This window comes from Balaenoptera musculus, chromosome 4, assembly GCF_009873245.2.
Source record: "Balaenoptera musculus isolate JJ_BM4_2016_0621 chromosome 4, mBalMus1.pri.v3, whole genome shotgun sequence".
Lineage (NCBI taxonomy): Eukaryota > Metazoa > Chordata > Mammalia > Artiodactyla > Balaenopteridae > Balaenoptera > Balaenoptera musculus.
This window is the reverse complement of record NC_045788.1, coordinates 48,339,658-48,367,408: the sequence shown is the minus strand read 5'-3', so window position 1 is coordinate 48,367,408 and position 27,751 is coordinate 48,339,658. Positions and strand designations below refer to the sequence as shown.

At 39.2% G+C, this 27,751-nt stretch overlaps 1 protein-coding gene across 1 annotated transcript in view; it reads right to left on the bottom strand.

Annotated features, from left to right (window-relative positions):
• Positions 1 to 16,489, bottom strand: part of PRKCI (protein kinase C iota) — an 81,831-nt gene extending 65,342 nt beyond the window's left edge. Inside the window, exons 1-2 of the mRNA XM_036851252.1 lie at positions 16,249 to 16,489; positions 1,416 to 1,537 (exon numbers count right to left, since the gene is read on the bottom strand). Of these exons, the coding sequence (XP_036707147.1) occupies positions 1,416 to 1,537; positions 16,249 to 16,352 (226 nt within the window). The 5' untranslated portion in view covers positions 16,353 to 16,489. The remainder of the gene's footprint in view (positions 1 to 1,415; positions 1,538 to 16,248) is intronic.
• Between the last annotated feature and the right edge of the window lie 11,262 nt (positions 16,490 to 27,751).

Sequence of the window (27,751 nt, the reverse complement as noted above, 5' to 3'; positions counted from 1 at the left end):
TGGTGCTGGGAACACTGGGCAGCTACATGTAAAACAATGAAATTAGAACACTCCCTAACAGCATACACTAAAATGAACTCAAATAGATTAAAGACCTAAATGTAAGACTGGACACTATAAAACTCTTAGAGGAAAACATAGGAAGAACACTCTTTGACATAAATCACAGCAAGATCTTTTTTGACCCACCTCCTAGAGTAATGGAAATAAAAACGAAAATAAACAAATGGGACCTAATGAAATTTGAAAGCTTTGCACAGCAAAGGAAACTATAAACAAGATGAAAAGACAACCCTCAGAATGGGAGAAAATATTTGCAAATGAATCAGTGGACAATGGATTCATCTCCAAAATATATATACAGCTCATGCAGCTCAATATTAAAAAAACAAGCAACCCAATCCAAAAATGGGCAGAAGACTTAACCAGACATTTCTCCAAAGAAGACATACAGATGGCCAAGAGGCACATGAAAAGTTGCTCAACATCACTAAATATTAGAGAAATGCAAATCAAAACTACAATAAGGTATCACCTCACACCAGTTAGAATGGGCATCATCAGAAAATCTACAAACAACAAATGCTGGAGAGGATGTGGAGAAAAGGGAATCCACTTGCACTGTTGGTGGGAATGTAAATTGATACAGCCGCTATGGAGAACAGTATGGAGGTTCCTTAAAAAACTAAAAATAGAATTACCATATGACCCAGCAATCCCACTACTGGGTATATACCCAGAGAAAACCATAATTCAAGAAGATACATGTACCGCAATGTTCATTGCAGCACTATTTACAATAGCCAGGTCATGGAAGCAACCTAAACGCCCATCGACAGACGAATGGATAAAGAAGATGTGGTACATACATACAATGGAATATTACTCAGCCATAAAAAGGAATGAAATTGGGTCATTTGTAGAGACGTGGATGGACCTAGAGACTGTCATACAGAGTGAAGTAAGTCAGAAAGAGAAAAATAAATACCGTATATTAACGCATATATGTGGAATCTAGAAAAATGGTACAGATGAACTGGTTTGCAGGGCAGAAATAGAGACACAGATGTAGAGAACAAACGTATGGACACCAAGGGGGGAAAGCGGGTGCGGGGGGGATGAAATGGGAGATTGGGATTGACATATATACACTAATATGTATAAAATAGATAACTAATAAAAAAATATCAAATAGAAGGAGAGCAAAAAAAAAAAAAGTACACAGTCTGCTTCCCTTAAGCGCTACCAATATAATTTGCATTTAAGTTGCTTACGTGCAATCTTGAGCAATAGATTCTAAAAGCTACAACATTTTGATTGATTGAAATTAAATATAGCTTTATTGTTTAAAAAAATTACAAAATGTTATCTTAAATCAAATGCTCACACAGGCAGCCGTCTCTTTATTCACTCACCTTCTTCATCTATCCATTTCATGGTGAAAAGCTGTTCGGTGTCGAAAGAACACATGTCTCGAACCTCATTACAAAGGCCCTCAAACGAGATTGAAGGTTCAAAATGTGTTATCATGATATCCCTGAAAAAGAAAAGGAGTTTTAAGTTAGACAATGACTAAGACTAATAATGCTCTACATTTTACTGAATGCCTGACAATTTGATGGACTTCAGTTATTCTGCATGTGTACCAGCCTGTGTCGCTTCCAGTAAACTATCTCTGTAAAAAATAAAATACCAATATTGAATAATGCTTAAAGGTAAAAATAGTGATTTTGTGAGAAACCTTAATTCAATCTCCCCTCCTCATTCAGGAAGCCCACCCTAACTGCTCTAACAGATAGTCGTTCCACTTTTGCTTTAATGTTAGTTATCAGAAGCTCACTCTTCTGTGAGGCATTCCACGCCACAGACAAACAGCTCTATTACTGACAAACTCTGCATTATACTTAACTGAAATCTTTCAATCTCTAGTCCCAGATCTCCCCTCCACCAAAAGTCTACCTTCATCCAAGAGATGGCCCTTCAAAAATTTGACAAAGGTCTGTCATGTCCTCTTTCTCAGCCCTGACTTCCACGGATTAATCACCCAGATTAACAACTCATTTGCCAAAATTGGTTTTAAAATAGGATTCATATTTTAAGGTAGACACCAAAAAAAATGAAGGAATTGACATAAATGTGTGTTTATTTTTATATTACTGTTGGATAAGTCATAGTACTTAAATAAATCCACGTAGCAGCTACTCACAATGAGACTTAAAAACATAACAAAATGTTTTAGAACAGAAGCCTGGGTTTTGCTCCAGGGAGCCATAAGAAGGTTACCTGTGATCTAATCTCCATGTTGTAGCCAGCCAGTCATCCTTTCAAAGGTAAGTCAAACAGACTGAATGACTCTTAATTTAACACACATATAGTGACCTCTGTCATAAGGGTTTTACAAAATTAATGTAGTTCATGTCTTTCCTTTGTTTTAAACTCTCCAAATGCCTTTCCCCAAAGTAAAGGGAAATCCAAAGTCTCTAGCAGGGTCTACAAGGCCCTGTGTGAATGGCCCTAGTTGCCCCTCTGACCTACCTCTTCTATCACTGGACAGATACACCAATGTTTATAGTCTACCATCTACCCCAGCTAGAATGTAAGCTTGACTAAAGTAGGAATTTTGTTCATTATATTCCTAGTGGTCAACGCGGTGTCTAGCACAGAATGGGTATTTGATAAATATTTGTTGAAGAAAGGAAGGAAATGACACTGTGTTAGGGACTGTGCAAGCACACATGTGTAGTTGGAACGTAGAACACAGAGTAAGAAATAAGGTATTAAAAATTTTAGACATCTGCAAAAAAGTTAAAACTGCAGTCTTTAGGGGCTTTATAGAAGGTAAGCAGAAAGCCACACATAGAAACTGAACGGCGTTTTCTTGATGATCATTCTCTTTCTAAGCATTGCATGGTTTTCTGCCCCTGCCTCTTGGAACCCTCTTGCCTTAGCTTTCATAACAGTCTGCTTCCCTGGCTCCCTTTCTACTATTCTGAACACTTATTAAGTCTCCTCTGTCTCCAATCACAAGACATTCTTCACAACCTCTCTCATATTCATTGTCTCTCTCTTTCTGAAACCTAATTCACATTCAATGTTTTAACTATTATCTCTACGTAAGGGTCTCCTAAATCTGTAATTCCAACTCTCTCTGTGGTATTTAAGACTCTTGATAAGCTTGTTCCAATTTCTATTCTCAATGTGATCACACCATTCCTGACACAAACTCTCTATTACGGACATCTGTTTACTCAAACCACCACACATAAGACCTTGATGATCCAAGTATTAATCCTGACCTGTCCTCAGTTTAAGGAGGGAGGTGGGGATCTTTCTTTAATATCAACCTTCTTTCTTCAACATCAACTTTTTTCTTCAATATCAACTTCCATTAAAACTTTTTCAAAAAAAAAAAAAAAAAAAACTTTTTCAACCACATAAGCCTGATGGTCTATACTTCTAAACCTGTCCAACATGTATCTTATGTTCCAATTTTTGTTATTCAACTAGTTATATACACACATCCTTAGCTAGATTATAAACAGCTGGAAGATAAATATTCTTGACTTTTTAATATATTCACATAACTATTTACATAATAGGGCCTCAAATATTTCTTAACTGAATGTAGAAGTAGTATTTTCCAGGAGAAACCCAACTTCTAAAAAGTGCACTCTTGACAAGGAAATATCACTGTTTATGTTTCCTTAGCCTATAAACATGTATAGAATATTTAGCATGTTTCAGGTGTTTGAATAAACATCTTATATGATTTTCATAATAACTCTCAAACTAGACCTACTAATCCTGTTTTACAGATTTAAAAAGCATAGCACAGGGGAATATTTGCCAGAGTCTCACAGTTAGGAAACAGAATGCGAATTCAAATCCGCATCTCCTAATGACACTCGTGGTGCATGCTGTGATCTGACCTTCCCGCTCTCCACCCCACCTCCAGAATCCCCCATTAGCAATGGAGCATTTGTCATCCCAGCTACCAGGAGTGCTACCAGTAGACATCCCCAGTCTTCAGCCTCCTTCAGAGATGTGACTGCTCGCCTATAGTCAAATCCCCTTCCTGGTCAGCCCACAACCAACAGCCAATTCAATATGGGGGTATAAAGGTCCCAGACGTGACTCAGGAAAGCTCTTAAGTGTCAACTCATCTTCAGGACTCCCTGGAGGGTCAACTAAGATTTCTGTAGAGACTTCAGGGCATCTTGATTTTTTCCTACCTAAGCTTGCTTCTCCCCTTCTCTTCCATAGCTGTCAACCCCAAAAGCACTCCTGAAAAACCACCTGCATGCTAATCTGCAACACCACCTCCCACAGCAGCATCCACCCAACGCACAGCTATCATTAGATGTTATTTTGTGACAAAAGCACAATGGATACAGTCAGTCAATTTCACTTTTAAGAGTTTGGCTAGGGATTTCCCTGGTGGTGCAGTGGATAAGAATCCGCCTACCAATGCAGGGGACATGGGTTCGATCCTTGGTCTGGGAAGATCCTACGTGCCACGGAGCAACTGAGCCCGTGCACCACAACTACTGAGCCCGTGAGCCACAACTACTGAAGCCCACGTGCCTAGAACGCAGGCTCCGCAACAAGAGAAGCCACCACAACAAAGGGTAGCCCCTGCTCACCACAACTACAGAAAGCCCGTGCACAGCAACGAAGGCCCAACGCAGCCAAAAAATAATAATAAATTAATTAATTAAAAAAGAGTTTGGCTAATAAAAACTGTAACCCTTGTTTCTGAGATTAAATGAGTCTACTTTAGTGTATGAAGTTAGTTATTTTTTTTTATTCTTCAGAGAAAATACGTTGCCAGCATATATAAATTATATGTATTTTACAGTCTGTCTCCCCCAACTAAACAAAATCCATGAGAGCAGGCATTTTGTTTTGCTCATTGCTGTATCACCAATATCTGAAGAAGCATCTGGCTCAGAGTGGATGTTCAATTAATATATGTTGAGTGAATGGAGGTGTCATATGTTGGTCTCTAAAAAAAGCATGAGGAAATGTAAAATAAAAAGCATTCCACAATGGAGGAATGACATATACGAGGCAGCCATAGTATAATGGTTAAGACCATGAGAGCTAAAGCCAGTATGCTTGGGTTTGAATCCAGGTTCTATCACTTACCAGCTGTATAACCTTAGGTGTTATTTAACTTCTCTGTTGGTTCAATTTCCTCATCTATAAAATGAGAATAATATCATCTCCTATGATATTATAAGGATTTAATGGATTAAGTGAATTCATGTTTATAATACTTATAATAGTACCTAGCATATAGCATACTCTAAATGTGTTCAATAAATTTTAAAACATTATGTATTCATATAACAGTTTAAATAGAAGTGAACCCTTATTAGATAAAATTAACCCAACCTTCTAAAAACAACACACAGAAAAACAAAACAAAACAAAAACAGATGCTTCTGGTTTAATATGGTGGAGGGAACAAACATCTATAACCTTTCATCTTAAGGGCCCAATGAAATGACAGAAAACTGAAATGACAAGTTTATCAAAGTCTTAGAACACGAAAAAGGCACCAGCAGCAGACCAAAAAGTATGAGAAAATCCTAGATGATTGAAAACAGATGGGATAAAATTTATGGAGAAAACATACCAGCCCCCAAAACTAAAGTTAACAGGAACCCTTAAAAGAAGTTTTATTGACACAAGATTACTTTTCCTTCTCTAAGCATCTAAGTACACTTCTTGGCTTTTCAGGTGCATCACACTTACATAAGAATTCATTATAAATGCTTTTGAAAATTACTTTAAAAAAATATGAGTTAAAGAACAGAATAATGTTATAAACCTTTACAATATAAAAATTACCAAGAAAAATCAAGATGTAGAGAAAGCAAAAGGAAGTGTAAATTCAAAAATGTCTCTTTCTTAGTGGAGAGTCAATATATCTAAAACTAATAATTAAATGTAAAAGCAGGGAACAAGAAAAAAACAAATAACCTGAACTTAAAAATAGTCAAAGGACTTGAATAGACACTTCTCCAAAGAGGATATACAAATGGCCAACAAGCTTAGGAAAAAGATGTTCAGGGAGACGCAAGAGGGAAGAGATATGGGGATATATGTATATGTATAACGGATTCACTTTGTTATAAAGCAGAAACTAACACACCATTGTAAAGCAATTATACTCCAATAAAGATGTTAAAAAAAAAAGATGTTCATTATCACTAATTATTAGAGAAATGTAAATCAAAACTATAATGAGGGCTTCCCTGGTGGCGCAGTGGTTGAGAATCTGCCTGCCAATGCAGGGGACACGGGTTCGCGCCCTGGTCTGGGAAGATCCCACATGCTGCGGAGCGACTAGGCCCGTGAGCCACAATTGCTGAGCCTGCGCGTCTGGAGCCTGTGCTCCGCAACAAGAGAGGCCGTGACAGTGAGAGGCCCGCGCACCGTGATGAAGAGTGGCCCCCACTCGCCGCAACTAGAGAAAGCCCTCGCACAGAAACGAAGACCCAACACAGCCATAAATAAATAAATAAATAAATAAATAAAAAAAACAAACTATAATGATACAGCAGAAATTAACACAACATTGTAAATCAACTATACGCCAATAAAAAAAAACATAATAAAATGTCACCTTACATCCATTAGGATGGCAACTATGAAAAAAAACAGAACAACAAGTATAATCAAAGATGTGGAGAAATTAGCACCTTGTGCTCTGTTGGTGGGAATGTAAAATGGTGCAGCAGCTGTAGAAAACAGTATGGATGCTCCTCAAAAAATTAAAAATAGAATTTCCATATGATCCAGCAATTCCACTTCTGGGTACATATATCCAAAAGAACTGAAAGCAGGGAATCCAAAAGATATTGGTACACCCACATTCATAGCAGCATTATTCACAATAGCCAAAAGGTGGAGGCAACCCAAGGGTCCACTGACAGATGAATACATAAACTAAATGTGATATAAATACAAAGAAATATTACTCAGCATTAAAAAGAAAGGAAATTCTGACACATGCTACAATATGAATGAAGCTTGAAGATGTTATGTTAAATGAAATAAGCCAGCCACAAAAACACAAACACTGTATGACTCCATTTATATGAAGTATCTAGAGTAGTCAAATTCATAGAAACAGAAAATAGAATAGTAGTTGCCAGGGGTTGGGGTTTGGAGGAGAATGGGAGAGTTGTTAGTATGTAGTTTCAGTTTTGCAAAATGAAAAAGTTCTGGAGGTTGGTCACATAACAATGTGAATATAGTTAACACTGCTCAACTGTACACTTAAAAATGGTTAAGATGGTAAATTAATTTTTTTTACCACAATTATAAATAAAAAAGAAAAGAGGGAGGGGGTATATTATTTAAGTTATAAATGTAACCACAAGAAAAACTAAAAATAGTCAGGAGAGGAGGCAATGAAGAAGTGCTAAATTCCTCATCTTCCATACTGATCAACAGATATGATAAAAGAAAGCAAAATTTTAATAGTAGTTAACTCTGGGTGGTGGAACAGGGCATTAAGGAGAGACTAGAGATGGAAAGAAGATGTACTTTGTACTGGGTTGGCCAAAAAGTTCATTTGGGTTTTTAAGATGTTACGGAAAAACCTGAACGAACTTTTTGGCCAAACCAATACTTAGACCTTTCTGAATGGCATAGAATATTATTAATTTTTCTACCATGTAAAGGTATGATTTTATGATAATTATAAATAAGATATAAAACAAATTTTAAATGACTGTTATAAATAAATAAAATTGTTTTAATTTTTTTTTTTAAGGTTTTTTTTGATGTGGATCATTTTTTTTTTTTAATTTTTTTACAGAATTATTTCACACTACTGGGCAGTTTTTTGTTTTTTGTTTTTTTTTATTTTATTTTTGGCTGTGTTGGGTCTTCGCTTCTGTGCGAGGGCTTTCTCCAGTTGCGGCAAGCGGGGGCCACTCTTCATCGCTGTGCACGGGCCTCTCACTGTCGTGGCCTCTCCCGTTGCAGAGCACGGGCTCCAGACGCGCAGGCTCAGTAGTTGTGGCTCACGGGCCCTGCCGCTGCGCGGCATGTGGGATCTTCCCGGACCAGGGCGCGAACCCGTGCCCCCTGCATTGGCAAGCGGACTCCCAACCACTGCGCCACCAGGGAAGCCCCGATGTGGATCATTTTTAAAGTCTATTGAATTTGTTAAAATATTGCTTCTGGTTTCTTTTTTTTTTTTTTTTTTTTTTTTTTTTCTGTGTTGGGTCTTCAATGCTGGGGGCAGGCTATCTCTAGTTGCAGCAAGCGGGGGCTACTCTTCGTTGCAGTGTGTGGGCTTCTCATTGCAGTGGTTTCTCTTGTTGCAGAGCACAGGCTCTAGGCGCGCGGGTTTCAGTAGTTGTGGCTTGCGGGCTCTAGAGCGCAGGCTCAGTAGTTGTGGCACACAGGCTTAGTTGCTCCGTGACATGTGGGATCTTTCTGGACCAGGGCTCGAACCCGTGTCCCCTGCATTGGCAGGCGGATTCTTAACCACTGCGCCACCAGGGAAGTCCTTGCTTCTGTTTTGTGTTTTGGTTTTTTGGCCGCGAGGCATGTGGGATCTTAGCTCCCTGACCAGGGATCGAACCCACACCCCCTGCAATGGAAGGCAAAGTCTTAACCACTGGACCACCAGGGAAGTCCCTGTTTTAATTATTTTTAAAATTTATATTTTAAAATAATAAGAAAATAGTTCCTTCTTCTAGTGACATTAAAAGGGAACCTGCTTACCTTAAAGCAATTTTTCTTTCAAAATATCCTCAAGGTTACTAGTATGAGGGGGTGAGGATTGGGAGAGTATATTTTAGAATTAAATCAGAAGAGAAGAAAAGGCTCCCACTGAATTTCCCTGGCAAAGAACAAGCGTGACATTATCTTTTTTGAATGCAAGGAGAAAAAATTAGTATGATCAGATGTCATCAAAATATGACTTCCTTATTAAGGTCCACACGTAGTTAAAATTAACACATACCTAAGCATATCTGCAAACAATAGGGAATCTTCAGAAACCTTATTTTTCAAGAGCTGTAAAATATTTATCAGAAAATACAAATATTTTTAAAACATCTGTGTAATCCTTTAAAAATCGTAAGTACATACATCCTAAAGAGACTCAATGAAGGAGTCATGATTTATCAACTGCCACTCCTTAAGTTCCAGGAACTAAAACACTTAAGGGAGTATTTTATAAATAACTCTCCAAGTAATTGGAAAGCACCATGTTCATATATCCCACAATCACCAAATCCTTATTATAGTACCAAAGCTAAAAATAAGCTGCAAAATAAAAATATTACTTCTAAAGGTACAAAACAAATCATGCATGGAAGATTCTTTTTTTTCCTGGTTTTAACTTCAGTGTTGGCATAAATTAGCTTACCACTGGTCTTCAACAGAATACAGTCTGCTTCACCACAAAGATGCCCAAAATGGCAAATTTAGATATAGTTTTAGCTGAATTTAAAAAAAAAAAGTATTCTTAACTTTGCTTCAGCAAACAGTTTTAAGCATTCATTATGTTCCTATGTTCTAAAATATAGAATCTAAAGTTTTTCCTTAGGACTAATTGCTTTTAAAAATAAACCTGAAAAAGAACCATATTCAGTCCTTCTGCTATCTCAACATAAGCTTCTCTCCTAAATTAAATATAGTACAATCAGAAAAAAAAAAAGTTTTGTAGGCAGGATTATCCATGGATGGTAAAACCCACTGGGTCAAAGATTTTGAGGAAATATTCATACAATCTCAAAGTATCCCCCCTCAAATGAATTGTTAATTATAAGAAAACCATAATGAAACTTGCATTTTTTAAAAATCAAGGAGATAGAAAATTGACTTGAAAAGAATAAGTGTGAAATATGAATTTGACAATAAAGAAAAAAAGTAATCTTAAAAAGCCCCATCAATACAGTAAAAGGGTAAAGGGAAATTTCTCTGAAGGGTAAGACTCAGCTTTGTATTATGCTTTACTCAGCCTCGAAGTTATCATCCGTAAAATGGAGATAATGATACCTACCTCTCAATATTGTTAAAAAAAAAAAAGTTAGCATTTTTTGCCAATTGTATTTGCAAAAATTTAAAAGACCAATAACATGCAATAGGAGCATAAGGAAAGTGCTTCATTTGTACACTGTTGCGGGGAATGTCAACTGACACATTTTTGGAGGATAATATCAAGTTTTAAAGCAGGCATATCTTTGACCATGTTTGCGAGAATACATATTAACTATAAGGATGCGCCTTCGACATGATTTGACAAAGCGATTTAATGAAAGTTCATCAATCAGAAAAAAAGATTAAATGAATTATGGTATAACAATACTATGGAACACTATGTACCAATTATAAAGAAAGAGGTGGATTGCTCTATCTGTATTGTATCTACCTATTCATCTGTCTATCCTGACATGGAAAAATGACCATGAATGAAAAAACTCAAGTTAAAGAAACATGTATAGAAATATGAACCCATTTATTGGAAAAATAAAGGGGTGTGTCTGTGTGTATACACACACCTACACTTACAGATATATTGATATGATGTAGAATATCCCCAACTGTTAACGATGGCTACCCCTACGAAGAGGGGGTGAGAGGCTACTTGATATATCTCTGTATTTTTAAAATGTAGCTTTAGTGCCTTGTCTTTGTGATCTGAATGTGGCCACTGGTGGCATTTTTGTTCCTGTCGTCGTTCTCAGCCATGCTCCTACATAGGTTAGCTGTCACGCAGAGGGCTGGGTACACAGAGCAGGCACACAAAAAACAGTTGTTCAGTTAATTCTGGACATTTCCACCTGGATGCTCCCAAAGCACCCTGAGTTCAAAATTTGATTACTTGTTCCAGGTAATTAATTACCCTCTCTAATAAATCTCTTTCTTTTCTATTCCCTAGTCTCTCCAAATGAGAAATCCATGTCTGACTCAGACCCTCTCTCTTCTCCACAGGCAATCATTCTCTAATTCATATTGACTCTACCCCCTAAAATCGCCATTGAATCCATGTCCTCTTTTCCAACTCCTCAGAATCTCTCACTTGGACTACTTCCAAAGCCTCCAGATTAGTCTCATCCATTGCTAATTCGTCTACTATACTGGTTCCAAGAATGATCTTTCTAAAATAAAAATCTAAATCGTGCATTCCTCTTACTTAAAACCTTCACCAACGAGAAAAAGTCTGAAGCCCAAAGTATGATATTCGAGAGTCTTCATGATCTAGTGCTTGTGAACCTTCTTATTAGCTCACTTCTCATCAGTGCCCACTTCACACTTTATGTCCTAATGAGGAATGACTATGGGACCAACGACTAAACTGATCTTAATTCTCCAAACATATCATGCAGCTGTGCAATGCCTGGAATGACCTCCCACCCAACATCATAATCCACCAGGCAAACCTACTTATCCTTTAAAAGCATCAAACAACATTTCATCCTCTTGGAGGGTTTCCCTCACCCCAAACTTCTCCCCAATAGCCATCCTAGCACATACCTTACACACACACACACACACACACACACACACACACAGACACACACACACACAGACACACACACACACACATTCCTTTATTAACTTTTTAAAGTCTTTCCTCCCACAAGTCTCTTGGTTCCTCAAGGGCAGAGCCTTGTATTATCGACTCTACATCCTCTGTGCCCACCCCAGTACCATGTGCCTGGCTTATAGTAGTTGTTCAACAATATTTATTAAACTGAGTTTAAACACACTTCGGTAAAATGTGAAATCCTAAACAAGACTGGAACGTTTAAAATCGTGTTTTAATTCGGCTCATTTCAACCATAAAAAAAACAAACACTCAAGTTACTTTAATAAGAGGTTTGGGAGCTGTATTAGAAAGCTATCCAGGAAATTTTTTTCTGTAGAGAGCTGCTCTTTTCTCCTCTGTTTCCTCAGCCCTTCAGTTTGCACATGGGTGATCCTGGCCTCACCAGCCTCTCCCGAAACTCTTCAGCTTCAGTCCTCACTGCTAACAAGCAATTTATCTCCACATTATCTAATCCAAATTTCTGAGAGGGTTGTTTTGGTTTTGGCACCAGGCCACCATGTCCCTTCTTTCTCTCTGGTGAAGCTACGAATCTGCTGCCCTATGGTTAGGTGACATGCCAGAAGCTCCATGACCAATGACTCACATTCCCCCAACTTTCAACTTAATATATCGTTTTTATTTCCTTAGAACCATTGCTAAAGTATATCAGTAAAATTATTTTGCAATACTTTTAAAAACAAGTCTTGCCAAGACTTGTTCACAGTGAGAAAAATCCTGCATACTTCATCACTGAACCAGCTATACTTTCCAAATACGCAAGTTCATCCCTTTTTATTTGTAGATGTTCACAGAAAGAATCCTCTGGATTCATAACTGCTCAACAGCACTGGTTTAAAAAGCTTTTTTACAAGCTTTTTGCAAAATTTCTCTTACATTTATAACGTAAAGAAATGAGTAATCCAGACATTTCCTTGTTAAATTTTACCCTGTAATATCAAGTAACTTTATAGAACGATAGCACACACAATGGCAGTCTACCACTAACCCACAAAACCTGTTTCTCCTCCTCCAAACTAACACCACAAGGTAATGATTGAAGGAAGGCAGGCCACTCATTGACAAGCTCCTGTGGTGAGGAAAGAGGAGTACAGGCCAGGAGACAGGCACTCTTAGGTGGTCTCCAATAAAATCAGATTCTCAGTGCTATTAATCTCCTGAATAAAAATTAGAAAAAGGCTAATTAAATATCTGTTATATCTAGGGAGATATCACAGTTGCACTAAGAACAAATTTAACAGCATGAGAACACTAAACACATCATTGAAAGGAGACAGCAATTCATTCACTAAAATATTCTGGCTATTCTGAGATTTCAAGATTCACTGGAAAGAAATATTGTAATTAGAAGGAGACAGGGGAAAATTGATAACGGCCGTTCAGATGATCTGAAGGAAAAGAAACTTTTTCAAACGCAGATTGTCCTTACATTTCTTGATAGTAAGGGAAGAATTTTCTACTTTAAAATCAAGCAGGTGTTCTACTTAGCCAACCTGTTTATTAACTATCCTCATTGGTGACTCATTTTAGTTTCATTTGTAGTAATGAGCAGCTGACTATGTAATACCATAACCATCAGCTTAGACTATTGTTAATAAACATAAAATCTTAACAGATCTAATTTCAGAGGACAGAAATTGGTACAATTTAGAGTGCTGATGTTGTCTTTAAATAAGGCTTGGAATGAAGGCACTATTAGAAAGTTTTCATTGAATAAAAGCACTAAAGGGCAAGGGGTTGATTCATTACTTAGCAAAATTCATAGGTTTTTAAAAACAAGCAAAGAAAATGTTAACTTGAATGTCTTGGAGACGTTTTAGTCAAGCAGTAAAAAGGTTATAAGTTCTTATGCTCTTTTATTTATTTTTTTAAATGTTTTTTTTTTTAGTTAATTAATTAATTAATTAATTTATTTTTGGCTGTGTTGGGTCTTCGTTTCTGTGCGAGGGCTTTCTCTAGTTTCAGCGAGCGGGGGCCACTCTTCATCGCGGTGCACAGGCCTCTCACCGTCGCGGCCTCTCTCGTTGCAGAGCACAGGCTCCAGACGCGCAGGCTCAGTAGTCGTGGCTCACGGGCCTAGTTGCTCCGCGGCATGTGGGATCTTCCCAGACCAGGGCTCAAACCCGTGTCCCCTGCATTGGCAGGCAGATTCTCAACCACTGCGCTACCAGGGAAGCCCAAAATGTATTTATTTTTTAAAGGGAACTTTTTATTTTATTTATTTATGTTTGGCTGCATTGGGTCTTCGTTGCTGCGTGCGGGCTTTCTCTAGTTGTCGCGAGCGGGGGCTACTCGTCGTTGCGGTGCGCGGGCTTCTCATTGCAGTGGTTTCTCTTGCTGCGGAGCACAGGCTCTAGGCGTGCGGGCTTCAGTAGTTGTGGCATGCGGGCTCAGTAGTTGTGGCACGCACGCTCAGTAGTTGTGGCTCGCAGGCTCTAGAGCGCAGACTCAGTAGTTGTGGCGCATGGGCTTAGTTGCTCCACGGCATGTGGGATCTTCCTGGACCAGGGCTGGAACCCGTGTCCCCTGCACTGGCAGGCAGATTCTTAACCACTGCGCCACCAGGGAAGCTGTCCTTATCCTCTTTTAAAAAAAAAATAATAATAATTGGAGCAATAAACCCAGAAAATATTATATGATACCTACATTCTAAAGACTTTGATTTCTTTCCAAAGGAGAAGCTTACAATGACTTTAATTTACTAACTAGGCCTATTTACAGTTGTCAAACTAATAAAAATAGGAAAAAAGGAAGAAGCACTAGTTTCTTCGTGTTTCATAGTTGGAATCATTGGAAACTACCTAAATTTAATAAGTCAAAAATTTATATTATTTAAAGTCAGAAAGGTAAACCAGAGAACTAAAAATTATACTGTAACAATCAAAACTTGGCAGGCATCAAGGAGCGAGGAAGCAAAATGTAGTGTGCATCCAATTTCGCATCTTTCAGAGGAAAGAATCAATAGATACCATGTAAAGTTGCTAAATCACGAAACGGAAGAATAACTTTTAAAGTAATAAAGGCAACCTCCAGAAGAACAAGAAATAAACTATCAATAGTAATTGCCTCTGAAGGTTGGGAGGACTGAATGGAGAACACTTTTTATTTTATACTTCTGAACAACTGTACTTTCCTACCATGTGCATATATTTACTTTTTAATCTAGTTTTTTAAACTGTCAATAATCAGACACTATTAAAAAAAAAGAAAATGTACTATATTTCATTCTCTGTACCTAACAACTCACAGACCATCAACTATAAAATGGAACACATTCTAAAGTGAAATATCTCATCTGTCAAATTAAAGGTAAGGTAAAGGAAGCAAAGCTTTTTTTTCCCACAGTGCAAAGTGTGTAGCTATTGTTTGAAAATCAAGACTTCCCTGATCAATTTAAGCAAAAACACTGTTACTGTCCAAAATAACTCCTCTAAACTACTCCTGAATACAGTCAAGCTAATGAAAAGAGAGAGGTCAGAGGCTTCACGGCAGCAAACAAACTAGGAAGTCCTTACATCAAATCAGTAAGACATTTAGGGGCTTATATTTTCTTTGAAATCAAAACAAGAGAGGCATTTTGAAAGTTTGCTATCTTCACTGATCCTCTAAGGAATGTAAAAGTATGTACTGCAGTTTCAAACCTCCTAGTGCTTGAGTTTTTTAAAGCAATTTACTTCTGCTTGAACAAGCAGTAAGACAGGCCACAGCGGTTGGGTGTTCTGTTAACCCTTAGTTTCAAACCTTTATGCTCACACTAACAGTTCAACTTTCTAATGCTCCCAAATATAGTTACCTCAAAGAAATTTCAATCCACAGTCATACTATGGAATATGATTTAATACACTGATTTTAGGGCTGGATTATTTCTGGTAACCACAATAGTTACAACTTAGGTAATAATATGAGTAAAGATCACAGATTTTAAAACTGTGCCTATGCTCATCCTCTTCTCTTCTTGCAATATCTCACCCTATCGGACAGTCCTTGAAGCAACACTGACAAAGAAGCGTTCACAAATTTTAATTTACACATATACAACCTAAACTTGGCGAGACATAAGTACCTAATGCATATCCCTGAAAACGCATCAACTTAACTCAAATAATAACTCCTATGTCTAATATACTGGCAGCCTGACCACAGTCCAGATACACGTCGCGAACTCTTCTATGTGATAAAGACAAAACTGACTTAGAGAACCAGAGGCTTTAGGCCTGCCGGTAATCAAAAGGGTCAACAAACTGAAGCAATCCTGTCTTTTAAACCCATGGTAAACTTAGTTAACTAAGGCATCACTCAGAATCAACTCTCAACCCCCAATACATCCAGACTTAAAGACGTAAAGCTCTTGTAAATCTCTTGGTAGGCGAGTCTCTCTGACCCACCAGGTGGACCTACTTACTCCAAGGATCCTCCCTCGGACCCTGCTCAGGACCCTCAGCCGCGCGATTCCAGGGCGCCCTGCGCCACACCTTGGGGGTGCCGCAATCCAGTGCCCCGTGCTCCTCCCCCGACCACTCGGTCACCCATCCCGAGTCCCCCGACTTTGCCCGCCCAGCCCATCCCTTCCACATCTCCAGCCCCACACCCGCCCCCGCTCCAGGCCAAGTCCAGCTGGCCTCTCGCCCTTCCCTCTCACCACCACCCCCACCCCACACACTCACCCGCGGTAGTAGGCTTTCACCCGGACCTGGTGAGAATGGTCCCCGCTGCCGCCGCCGCCTGCGATCGGGTGAGACATGGTACTGCTGTCTCTCTGGGTCGGCATCTCCTTCCTCCCCCGCCTCAACGCTGGAGGCCGAGGGTGCGAGCGGCGCACCGGGCGCCGTAGGGGACTCCGCAGCCCGAGTTTCTCCCGGAGCCGCGGCTGCCCACTCGCCTACCTGTCCTCCACGCCCGCGGCGCGGGCCCAGAGGTCGCCTCGCCGGGGCAGCCGGAACCGCACGGCTCCCTCCACCGCCAGCGGCCGACACTGCCTCTGCTGCCGCCGGGGCCCAGCACGCCTCCCGCCTCCGCCCCTCCCACCTCACTCGCTCCAAAGGCCCACATTCCGGGGGAGGGCGGGTGCAACCATCGATCCAACTCAAGATGCCCGGCTGAACCATTCTTACGGGGGCAAGGAAAAGGGGAGAGAGGAGAGGGGATGTTGAACATCACAACAAACTTGCCGGCACGGGGCCTTTTGTGAGCTGTAACTGAGAGAATGTGAAGACTGAGATAACTACAGTTCTGTAAAGAGCCCTCCCTACAAAGAAAATGGTGGGGGACAAATTCTGCGGCATCTCACCCCAGTTTCCTATCTTGGTCGCGTCCGCGGTCAGACGGCTAGGGACTCGGAGTAGATTTGCCGGGCGGGTTTCTGGGACTTGGAGTCCCCATGGGATTCTGGGACTTGAGGTTCTTTACGTGTAGAGCGTCCCGCCTTCTCGCTGACCGTCTGTCTCCAGCTTGTGCCCCGGGAGCCGTCGACGTGGAAGTCCTGAATCCACCGTGGGCACCTGAGGACACTGGAAATGATTGGGGTTCGTCACAATCTAGACTTTGTTCTCTGGTGAATTCTTCCAATTGCATAAATCATCTCAATCATACAGTACCTTTTCTGGAAAGAAGAATTTGGTTACCTGCCCAGAATTTAGTATAATATATGTAACAAATGTAATAATGAATGTAATAAACGAAGAAACTCAACTAGAAGGTATGACGGAAGATTGACGTTTCTTCCTTCGCCGCCCCCCATATCTTGGCCCTTGTATATTGCCATTGCATGGAACAGGTGCACAATGAATATTTTAGCCAATCAGTCAACCCATCCAACTATCCATGCATTGGCATTTTTTAACATCGTTAAAATATTGTTAACATCGACTGTTTTCCATAGTGGCTGTGCCGATTTACATTCCCATCCTAATTTCATTTTTTATTACTCATTGCTAGTGTATAGTAATACAACTGATTTTGTATATATCTTGAATCCTACAAGCTTGCTGAACTCATTAGTTCTAATAGTGCCTCGGTGGATTCCTTAGACTTTCCTATGTGCAAGATGATGCCATTTTAGGATACAGATCGATTTACATCTTCCTTTCCAATTTGGATGTCTTTTATTTTTCTTGCCTGATTGCATTAGATAGAACTTCTAGTATTATGTTGAATAAAGAGGACTATGTTAACATTCTTGTATTGTTCTCAGTCTTATGTGGATAGTTTTCAGTCTTTCACCATTAAATGTGATTATTGCTTTAGTTTTTTTGTAGATGCCCTTTATCAGGTTGAGGAAGTTCCATTCTATTCCTAGTTTGTTGCCTATTTTTATTATGAAGGGTGTTGGGTTTTGTTTAGTGCCTTTTCTGTGTCTATCGAGATTATCATGTGGTTTTGTGCTTTATTCTATTGGTGTGATATGTTACATTAACTTTTAGATGTAAGCCAGTCTTGCATTCCTGGGAAAAATCCCTCTTGGTTATGACATATAATCCTTTTTATATGTTGCTAGATTCGGTTTGTTAATATTTTGTTGAGGAATTTTGAATCTACACTCATAAGCATGGTTTCCTTTAGTTCTTTAGACATGTTTATAACAGCTGCTTTGAAGTCTTTGTGTGCTAAGTCCAACATATGGGTCCTCTCAAAGACAGTTTCTGTGTGTATGGGTCCCATTACCTGTTTCTTTGTATGTCTCGTAAGTTTTTTTGTTGCAAACTGTACATTTCCATGGTAGCAACTCTGAAGACCTATCCAAACTGGCTCTAGGTCTGGTTGTCGTTGTTGTTGTTTGCTTGTTTATTTGTGAGTTGGCCAGACTTGGTCAATAGACTCTTGTTTCCTCCACAGTGTGCAGCCTCTAATGTCTCTCCTCAGAAGGTGCAGCTTTGGCATGCACACCGTCACCCTGACTCCTTGTCCCTCCCCTGGGGGATGACAGTGGTTTTAGTCAGGTTCTCTTTGACTGTCTCTTTTCCTCATCTCCTTATCAAGCTTTTGGCTGGTTTGCCTTTATGGATATAGCTCCCCGCTGTTAGCCTCCACTAATTGGCAACTGATTGCTCCAGTGTTTCTGACAGTGCCCTGGGGCATAAAATTGTTCCACAGTCTGATCCAATGGTCTTTTTTATTTATAATTTTCACCAGTTATGGCGGTTTCATTGGGGAGACTATACAGGGAGCTCCTCATGTTTCCATTCTGGAAGTGCTCTGACATTAATTTTTAAAGTCAGTGTGATGCAATTAAAATAGATACAGGGGCTTCCCTGGTGGCGCAGTGGTTAAGAATCCGCCTGCCAATGCAGGGAACACGGGTTCGAGCCCTGGTTGGGGAAGATCCCACATGCTGCAGAGCAAATAAGCCCGTGCGCCACAACTACTGAGCGTGCACTCTAGAGCCCGCGAGCCACAACTACTGAGCCCACGTGCCACAACTACTGAAGCCCACGTGCCTAGAGCCCGTGCTCTGCAACAAGAGAAACCACTGCAATGAGAAGCCTGCACACCGCAATGAAGAGTAGTCCCCACTCGCCGCAACTAGAGAAAAGCGTGCGTGCAGCAACAAAGACCCAACACAGCAAAAAATAAAATAAATAAAATTAAAAAATAAAAAATATAAATAAATAAAATAGATACAAGGCACAGACAGTTAAGCATATAGGATAATCAGGGCACAGAAATTATGTCATTTTTAGTAACAAAATATGAGAAACTATTGAGCCATCTCTTTAAAGAAAACAGGACTCTGTAAAAGGGTTTAAAAGGAACCTGGCATTGCATTAATCATATCTTTAGGAAAATCTGGCTTCCTTTCTACAGATTGAGCTGCTCTAACAAGAAAATGTCTAATCAGAATAGGTAGGCCTTTATATTCAATCTTAACTAGCCTCACCAGTGTGTCCTACAGCCAAGATCAAATATGAAAATTTGTTTTTCATGTTCTTTATGCCATCTAATAAATCCTGCTGCTGGATCTTTGATGCCTGTTTCTCAACTGAGAATCACATGATACAAAATGGGAAGTCAATGGTAAACACTGTGAAAAAGCCTCCCACAGCCCATTTTCTTTGTGTTGTACTTAAAATGGTGCTTACTAGTACCTTCAACTTTGGGTAAGCCTGCCTCCCTTCACCTAGCATTCTTCTGTGGTTTCATTAAGCATTTGATCATGTCACTAAAAAGAGAGAAAAGTGTTTCAACTGCAAGTCCTGATCATTTGGAGGGACTCTGTGACCTGTAGAGATAAATATTGGGCTCTGAGCTAAATTATACTTACTTTTGGCTCACTGTGATGACTTGAATAGAAAAAAAATTAATTAAGGCTCAAATCCACCAGCTTAAGGGATTTAAAATATTTTTGGCCAACATTCTCTCATTTTGTCATTATCAGAGTGCTTGTCCCAATGTGGAGCAAAGAAATAAACTGCTTGGTGAATGGAATGAGATAATAAATAGTAGACACATGTCCTGTGTAATCATGTCCTAATAGTATTACATTAATTGTTTTACTTAACCTTCAAGAGCAAAAGTTGTGACCCAAATTCCTGATTGGAGTCCTGACAGCTGTTAGTAAGAGTTTAGTTTTTATTCTGTTAATTAACCTTACTGAGCTAGCATAGATAGCAAACAATACCCCCATGACTCCCTTTCTCCCTTCTTTCTCCTGTGCCCTCTCACTGCCCCATTGACATCGCCAGCTTTCTCTGGGTACTCCCTTCACTCCAGCCACATACACTCATTTCCATTGCGGTTCCCCAGTCTCACTCCCACAGTACAGATAATGACATACAGCAGTTTGAGCCTTAACTTATTTTGCCTTTGATATAAAATGTCTCTGTTTTAATGAACTATCAGTGGAGAGTTCCATTAAGCCGAAGAGTCAGCAAAATAAATAAATAAAATAAAATAATATAAGACATTTACTTAATGAAAGTCACTGAATAGCCAAAGATGTCTGAGAAACCTCAACATAACTAACTCCTATGGGGTTAGTTGGTGCAGGCATTATGCTCTCCCCTTCTTTTCAGGAAAGTTACAATCCAGAGAGGATGTCAGGACATGTACCAATAAAGAGAAAAAATGCAAAATGGGAAACTATGCGCCAGTAAGTGACAAAGAATAATTGCAACAGCTCCCAAGTGCTACCTCATCTTCTTTAGGGACCAGAAGAACCCACTTGTGTCTGGCTTAACTGAAAGGCACAAAGGTGACTAGTACAATGTCAGGTTGAAAAAGCCTCCCTCAAAACACACAAACTTCTTTTAGAAGTATCATTTGTTTAATGATGTTGGCGCACCAAGCATGCTGTCCCTAACAGCAGTCAACCATTAAATGTAAGCTACCCTCCAATTTGAAAAGGCAAACCTGTTCTTGAGGATGGCATATCCAATTGAAAATGTAAACCTTACCTAATAAATTCTCCCCACTCCAGCAGCTCGCCTACCCCAGCACTGGCCTCCTTCAATAACCTAGTTCTCGGGGACTTCCCTGGTGTCCAGTGTGTAAGACTCCACGCTCCCGATGCAGGGGGCGCGGTTTCGATCCCTTGTGGGGGAAATAGATCCCGCATGCATGCCGCAACTTAGAGTCCACGTGCTGCAACTCAGAAACCCGCATGCCGTGCTTCTTAGCCCGCAGCTAAGACCCAGCGCAGCCAAGATAAATAAATAAATATTTAAAAAAATAATAATAACCTAGTTCTCTCTCACAGCCTCTGGAGTACACTCCTCTCCCACACAAGGTTGCCAACCCGTCTTCACCCCTCTCACAGAGGACTAGCTCATTTTCTACCACCTCCACCTACTTCCTACTGGACTCAAATCTTTTCAGATTGAATTTCTGCTGACCTTGAATTAAACCACATCCTGTTTTGGGCCACAGAGAAATCAAGGGGGAAAAGCAGAGCTTAGAGTCCGTAATGATTTTTGGCTGCTTAATCACATGTACAATGTCAAGGGGAACAGCACTCCAGAGATACAGCTGCCTGTTAGTTCACCTGTATACCGTGCTTATCACCCTGCGACTTAGGCATGAGATATTCTACTGAATTGGTATGGCTTCCCATTCTGGAAAATAACAAATTATGAATCAGCCTATGCTTAAATTAATAAGGACTCCAGACACTGAGACTTTTAAAGCAAAGTGACCATTATTAGGTGCCTCAAGAGCAGGAATCTTACCTTCTAAGTTCTTTTTGGCACTTAGAAAATTGTTGGTATTCGACAAATATTAAATTATTTAATTTAATATTGAAATAATTTTCTGTTGGTTTATGTCCACTTAAATACTAAAATTAATCTTATTGTCATGGGAAGGAAGCTGACAACACCAGATAAGCAGAACAAGTCTTCATTTTCTGTTTGCTTTGTTAAAGCTATGACCTGAAAAATTAGTTCAACTTGCTGAGCAATCTGTTTACTCAAGTCAAACACAACTCCTAAGAAAGTGACTCTCCTTTTACCTAGGGTGGACTCATCCAACTAGAATCACAGAATGGTTGAATTTACTAGCTGGACGTTACTTTGTATCATCCAGGTCAGTCTTCCCAAACTTTGATAAGCATACACATTAGGCAGGGATTTTGTTAAAATGCATAATCTGATTTAAAAGGTCTGATGCTGCTGGTCCCCCAATGACAGTTTGAAGAACAAAAAACCTACGCCTCATTTTACAAATGAAGTCCAAAGAACTGAAATGACAGTGACTTTATCATTGTTCCAATGTTTTCCATTATTTAGCATAATTTAAAAATACCATGAATTTGAAACAAGGACTGAGTGATTTCTGGCAGATGAGGAAAAAAAAATTAACTTCACAAAATTCTTAGTTTTGATTTGTTTTTTGTTTGTTTTCCATGATCTAACCACATGCTAAAATGCTGTGGGGATTCATTGCTATTAGAGAATCACTTTAATCCACACATAATCTGTTCTTATCATAATCCATTAACAGGTTCACTGTGTTCCCATAGGTGCATGACAGTGTACTGAGTATCATGTCACGATATACTCACTCTTCCATTCAGCCACCTTTTCTATTTTACCTTAGTTAAACAGTTTCAAAGATTCTGGTTATGTTCTGCAGGACACTTTTCAATATGAAGCTAGATTATTCCATCTCCTTCTTCCACCTCATAACTAGAAAGCAAGCTTGAGATAAGAAGAGAAACAGGATGTCTTTTCTCTACTTTTTTTTTTTTTTTGCCACGCCACAAGCCATGCGGGACCTTAGTTCCACCGACCAAGGATCGAAACTGTGCCCCCTGCAGTGGAAGCATGGAGTCTTAACCACTGGACCACCAGGGAAGTCCCTGTTTCTCTACTTTCTGACTCAGTAATTTAAAAACTACAACTCAGAGTTTCCTTGAGAGTTAGTTTAATTTACTGGGTTCTGGGGGGAATTCTGCCAATCTCTTTTATCCTTTTCATAGAATTTTAAAACCTTTAATAGTAATATTAAGAAATATTTAAATATGTACATGTACTAATTATTAGTTCTCTGGTGTCTCCATTCCTCTAGGAAAGCAAGTAGAGGGTCACTAGCAATTGTCCAAAGGAGAGAAGGTACTTCTCCCTTTGAGCCTCTCACCCTGAGCCTCTAGGGAAAAACAAAATGAAACTTAAGCCTAATAGCTTCTTATTTTAAAAATGAATTCTATAAAAACACAAATAATGTCAAGAAATATCTGTTGCATGTCCACTAGGCACAAAGCCCTATATTTCATACAGTAAATGTAAAATGCAACTTTTGCCCCTGAGTCTAGTTGGGGCAGTCTACTTAGGAAGTTCACACATAAACCCGTGATAAATAATTCAAGATTACATAAAAATCCAAAGCACTAGGGCAGTACAAAACAAATTGCTAATTTTGTGGAAGAGCAAGTAAGAGCTATAGAAGTTCAGAGAAAGGAGTCATTATGTCCAGCTAGGGTGGAGAAAAAAATTTTTTTAATCTCTGATAGCAGTTATCTCAGAAGATAAGAGTGATATGAAACAGAAGCAGCTGTCTTTCATCTGGAGAGGACTTTCTCAAGGCCTGCCTAACTGAAAAAATGCTTTATGGAGGCCTAACTGAAAAAAAATCCTTTGTTAAGTTGTAAAGTCATAATGTAATTTCAAAGAGACCTGGGATCTCTGGCAAATTAACCTGAGATAGGCCACAGGCTGCTATTTAGCCTTGTCAGGTCTGCTTTTCCTTACTGGAATCGCGACCTCCAAGACCCATTCCAGTGTAGGATTGTAAGATTCTAGGACCCCTTGGAAACTTTTGGTTTGAAAACTTTACTAGACTGTGAGTTCATGTATAAAACTTCCCCAGCATCTAGCAAAGTCTATGGCACTTGGTACACGTAGGTTGACACTAGGATTCTCAAATCAGCTTTTCATTTATTGAACACGTTTTTTGAGGGTTTACTACATCATAGTCCCATGCTAGACATGCAGGTAGGAATATAAAAAACCTTGCCCTCTGGGGCTTCCCTGGTGGCGCAGTGGTTGAGAATCTGCCTGCTAATGCAGGGGACACGGGTTCGAGCCCTGGTCTGGGAAGATCCCACATGCCACGGAGCGGCTGGGCCCGTGAGCCACAACTACTGAGCCTGCGCGTCTGGAGCCTGTGCCCCGCAATGGGAGGGGCCGCGATAGTGAAAAGGCCCGCGCACCGCGATGAAGAGCGGTCCCCGCACCGCGATGAAGAGTGGCCCCCACTTGCCGCAACTAGAGAAAGCCCTCGCACGAACCGAAGACCCAGCACAGCCAAAAATAAATAAATAAATAAAAATTAAAAAAAAAAAAAGTAGCTATAAAAAAAAAATAAATAAAAAATAAAAAAAAAAAAAAAACAAAAAAAAAAACCTTGCCCTCAAGGAGCTTACACTAGCAGACATGTGTCAATGTAAAGGGCCAAGACAATTCAGTGGGGGAAATAATAGGTCTTTTTTGGGGGGGGAGTTAATTTGTTTTAACAAATGATGCTGGAACAATTGAGTATCCATATACAGAAGAATGAAGTTGGACTTCTCCCTAAACCATTTACAAAAATTAGCTCAAGATGGATCAAAGATTTAAGTGTAAGAGCTAAAATTATAACACTCTTAGAAAAAACACAGCAGGAAATCTTTGTGACCTTAGATTAGACAATGGATTCTTAGATTGCCACCAAAAGCACAAATAACAAAAGAAAAAGATAAATTGAAATTCATCAAAATTTAAAATGTTGGTATTTCGTATTTCAAAGGACACAATCAAGAAACAAAAGTCTTCCCACAGAATGGGAGAAAACATTTGCAAATCATATGTCTGATAAGGGACTAGTATTCAGATATATAAGTAACTCTTACAACTACGAAAGACAAATAATTTCTCTTTGTGGGCAAAGAATTTGAACAGACATTTCTCCAAAGAAGACATACAAATGGCCATAAAAGCATGAAAAATATTCATTATTAGTCATAAGGGAAATGCAGCTCAGTCACTTTATACCTACTAGGTTGACTATAATCAAAAGACAGATGATAACAAGTGTTGGCAAGGATGTGCAGAAATTGGAACCCTCATACATTGCAGGTGGGCATGTGAAGAAGTGCAGCTACTTTGGAAAACAGTTTGACAGTTTCTCAAGATGTTAAACACTGAGTTACCATATGACTCAGCAATTCCTTTCCTAGTTATATAACCAAGAGAATTAAAAACATATGTCTGTACAAAAACCAGTACACAAATGTTCATGTAAGCATTATTCACAGTAACTACAAAGTGAAATCAAACCAAATGTCCATTAATTGAAGAATGGATAAACAAAATGTGGTATATCCCTAAAATGAAATAGTATTCATCCGTAAAAAGGAATGAAGTCCCGAAACACATGACAATGTGGATAAACCTTGAAAACATTAAGCTAAGCAAAAGAAGCCAGACACAAAAGGCTACATATTGTATAATTCCATTCATATTAAATGTCCATAATAGACAAATCTATAGAGACAGAAAGCAGATTAGTGGTTGCCAGAGGTTTCAGGAAAGAGGGAATGGGGAGTGATTGCTTAAAGGTCTTGGAGTTTCTTCTGGGGTGATGAAAATATTCTGGAATTAGATAATAGTGATGGTTACACGACATTGTGAATATACACTGAGTTATATGCTTTAAACAGATGAATTTTATGTGAATTATATCTCAATTAAAAGTAAATACCCGGTAAGTATTATTAGAGGAGTATAAACAGAGTACTATGAGAGCACTAACTCCATCTGGGTGAGGCTGTGAAGCCCAAAGAATGAAAAGGTTGAGCAGAAACTGAAGAATAATGCCAGATGACAATAGTGGGTGGAGAGGGTCAGCATATGGAAGAGGCCAGAGCATGTATTTTGCAGGTGGACTTCAGTTCCAAAGCTAATCCTGCCACTTACTAGCAGTATGACCTTGGACAGATTACTTAATCTCACTAAAGTGAGTATCCTCATCAGCAAAATGGAGGATAATGATACCTGCTTCATGGGTTTGCTGTGCAAATTAGATAGGATACTGTATGTAGAGCACTCAGTAAGGACAGTTGGCCCTCCATATCCTCGGGTTCCGCATCCACAGATTCAACCAACTGTAGATCGAAAATATTTTTTAAAAAAATTTCAGAAAGTTTCAAAAAGCAAAATTTGAATTTGCCATGCTCTGGCAACTATTTCATAGCATTTACACTGTATTTACAAACATTTACATAGCATTTACATTGCATTAGGTATTATAAGTAATCTGGAGATGATTTAAAGTATACAGAAGAATGCACATAGGTTATATGGAAATACTACGCCGTTTTATAGAAAAGAAGTGAGAACCCATGGATTTTAGTATCCTAGGGGGTCCTGGAACCAATTCGCGGTGGATACCGAGCGACAACTGTATTTAACAAGTGTAGCCTTCTCTTTCTCCTCTCAGCCTCCCCTTAGTGCTATTTTAGGTGAATTAAAGTTGGGTGTAAAGGCAGGGCAGTGAAAAGGCCTAGCTTTCGTCTGACTGATGAGAAATTTAATGAGGCTTAAGTATAAAGGCAGTTGGAAGCAGAGGAAGGTGTTTTAGAGTCAGAAAATAAAGACTCTGTAAGCCACAGAAGGAGCTTTGGATTTAGTCCTAAATCACCTGAAATTTTAGGGAGAAGAGAAATGTGAAAACATTGGTTCTTTAGATGAGAGCAGAGGGAAGAATGGCCCAGAAGAGACAAAAATTCTAGGACCTCAGGAGAGGACACAGATTCTTCACTTCATTAAGTAAAGCCAATGCCTACATCTTAGAGGCACTTGATGAGGCTTATTTGCTGGTAATGAATTGCTAATGATTATTTGATGACAGATTTTCTAATTTTTTTTAAATTGCTTGATCCAGCAAACATTTTGATAAAACCAAACCTTAGATGATTCCAGCAAAAGAAGGTGCTTGCTTATTGTGGGGAGCAGTGCAGCTCCAGTCTGAGCACTATGTGGCAAAATTGAAAGCCTTGGTTCTAATTTTGACTCAAGCAGGTTATGTAACTTGCTGTGTATTTATTTCCCTTTCAGAGAGTAAATGACGACAACTTTAACCTAACTGACTTCAAAATATTATGAAAATAAATAAACGTTTCAAAGCTCTTTGAAGTCCATTGATGGAAAGTACCCTTTAATCCAAAATTGCACTATGTAACTAGACAGTGAATTATTATTCTTTTCCTGAATCAATTTTTAGTGTTCCCCCTCCAGTCTTGCCCTTGAACATTTCTACAATTACAACAACAACAAAAAAACCTTCTAAATTCTTATTCTGAGAAAAAGTCCCTGCAGTATATTGCAGTAAAACTTTAAACATGTACATGGTGCATTGTAGTTACAAAACATTTTGACAAATACAATCACATTTCTGGTAAATATTACTGTTATCCCTGCTTTAGTTATGATGAACTTGGTGTTCAGAGAGGTTAAGTGGATTGGCTAAGAGCACCCAGCTGGAAATGGGAAGGATCAGTGCTTAAACTCAGGTTCTTAACTCCAAATTTCAGGCCCTGCCCATCTGCCTGCATTAAACGAGACAAAGATTTATATACACAGATGTGGTTTATATCTTTCATCTGAAAAATTTAACTGGGGAATGAGCATTCATAATACCTAAATTAGGTTGGAAATGTATTAATCATGCTTTTTATTTTGTATATTTTGTGATGCTTTG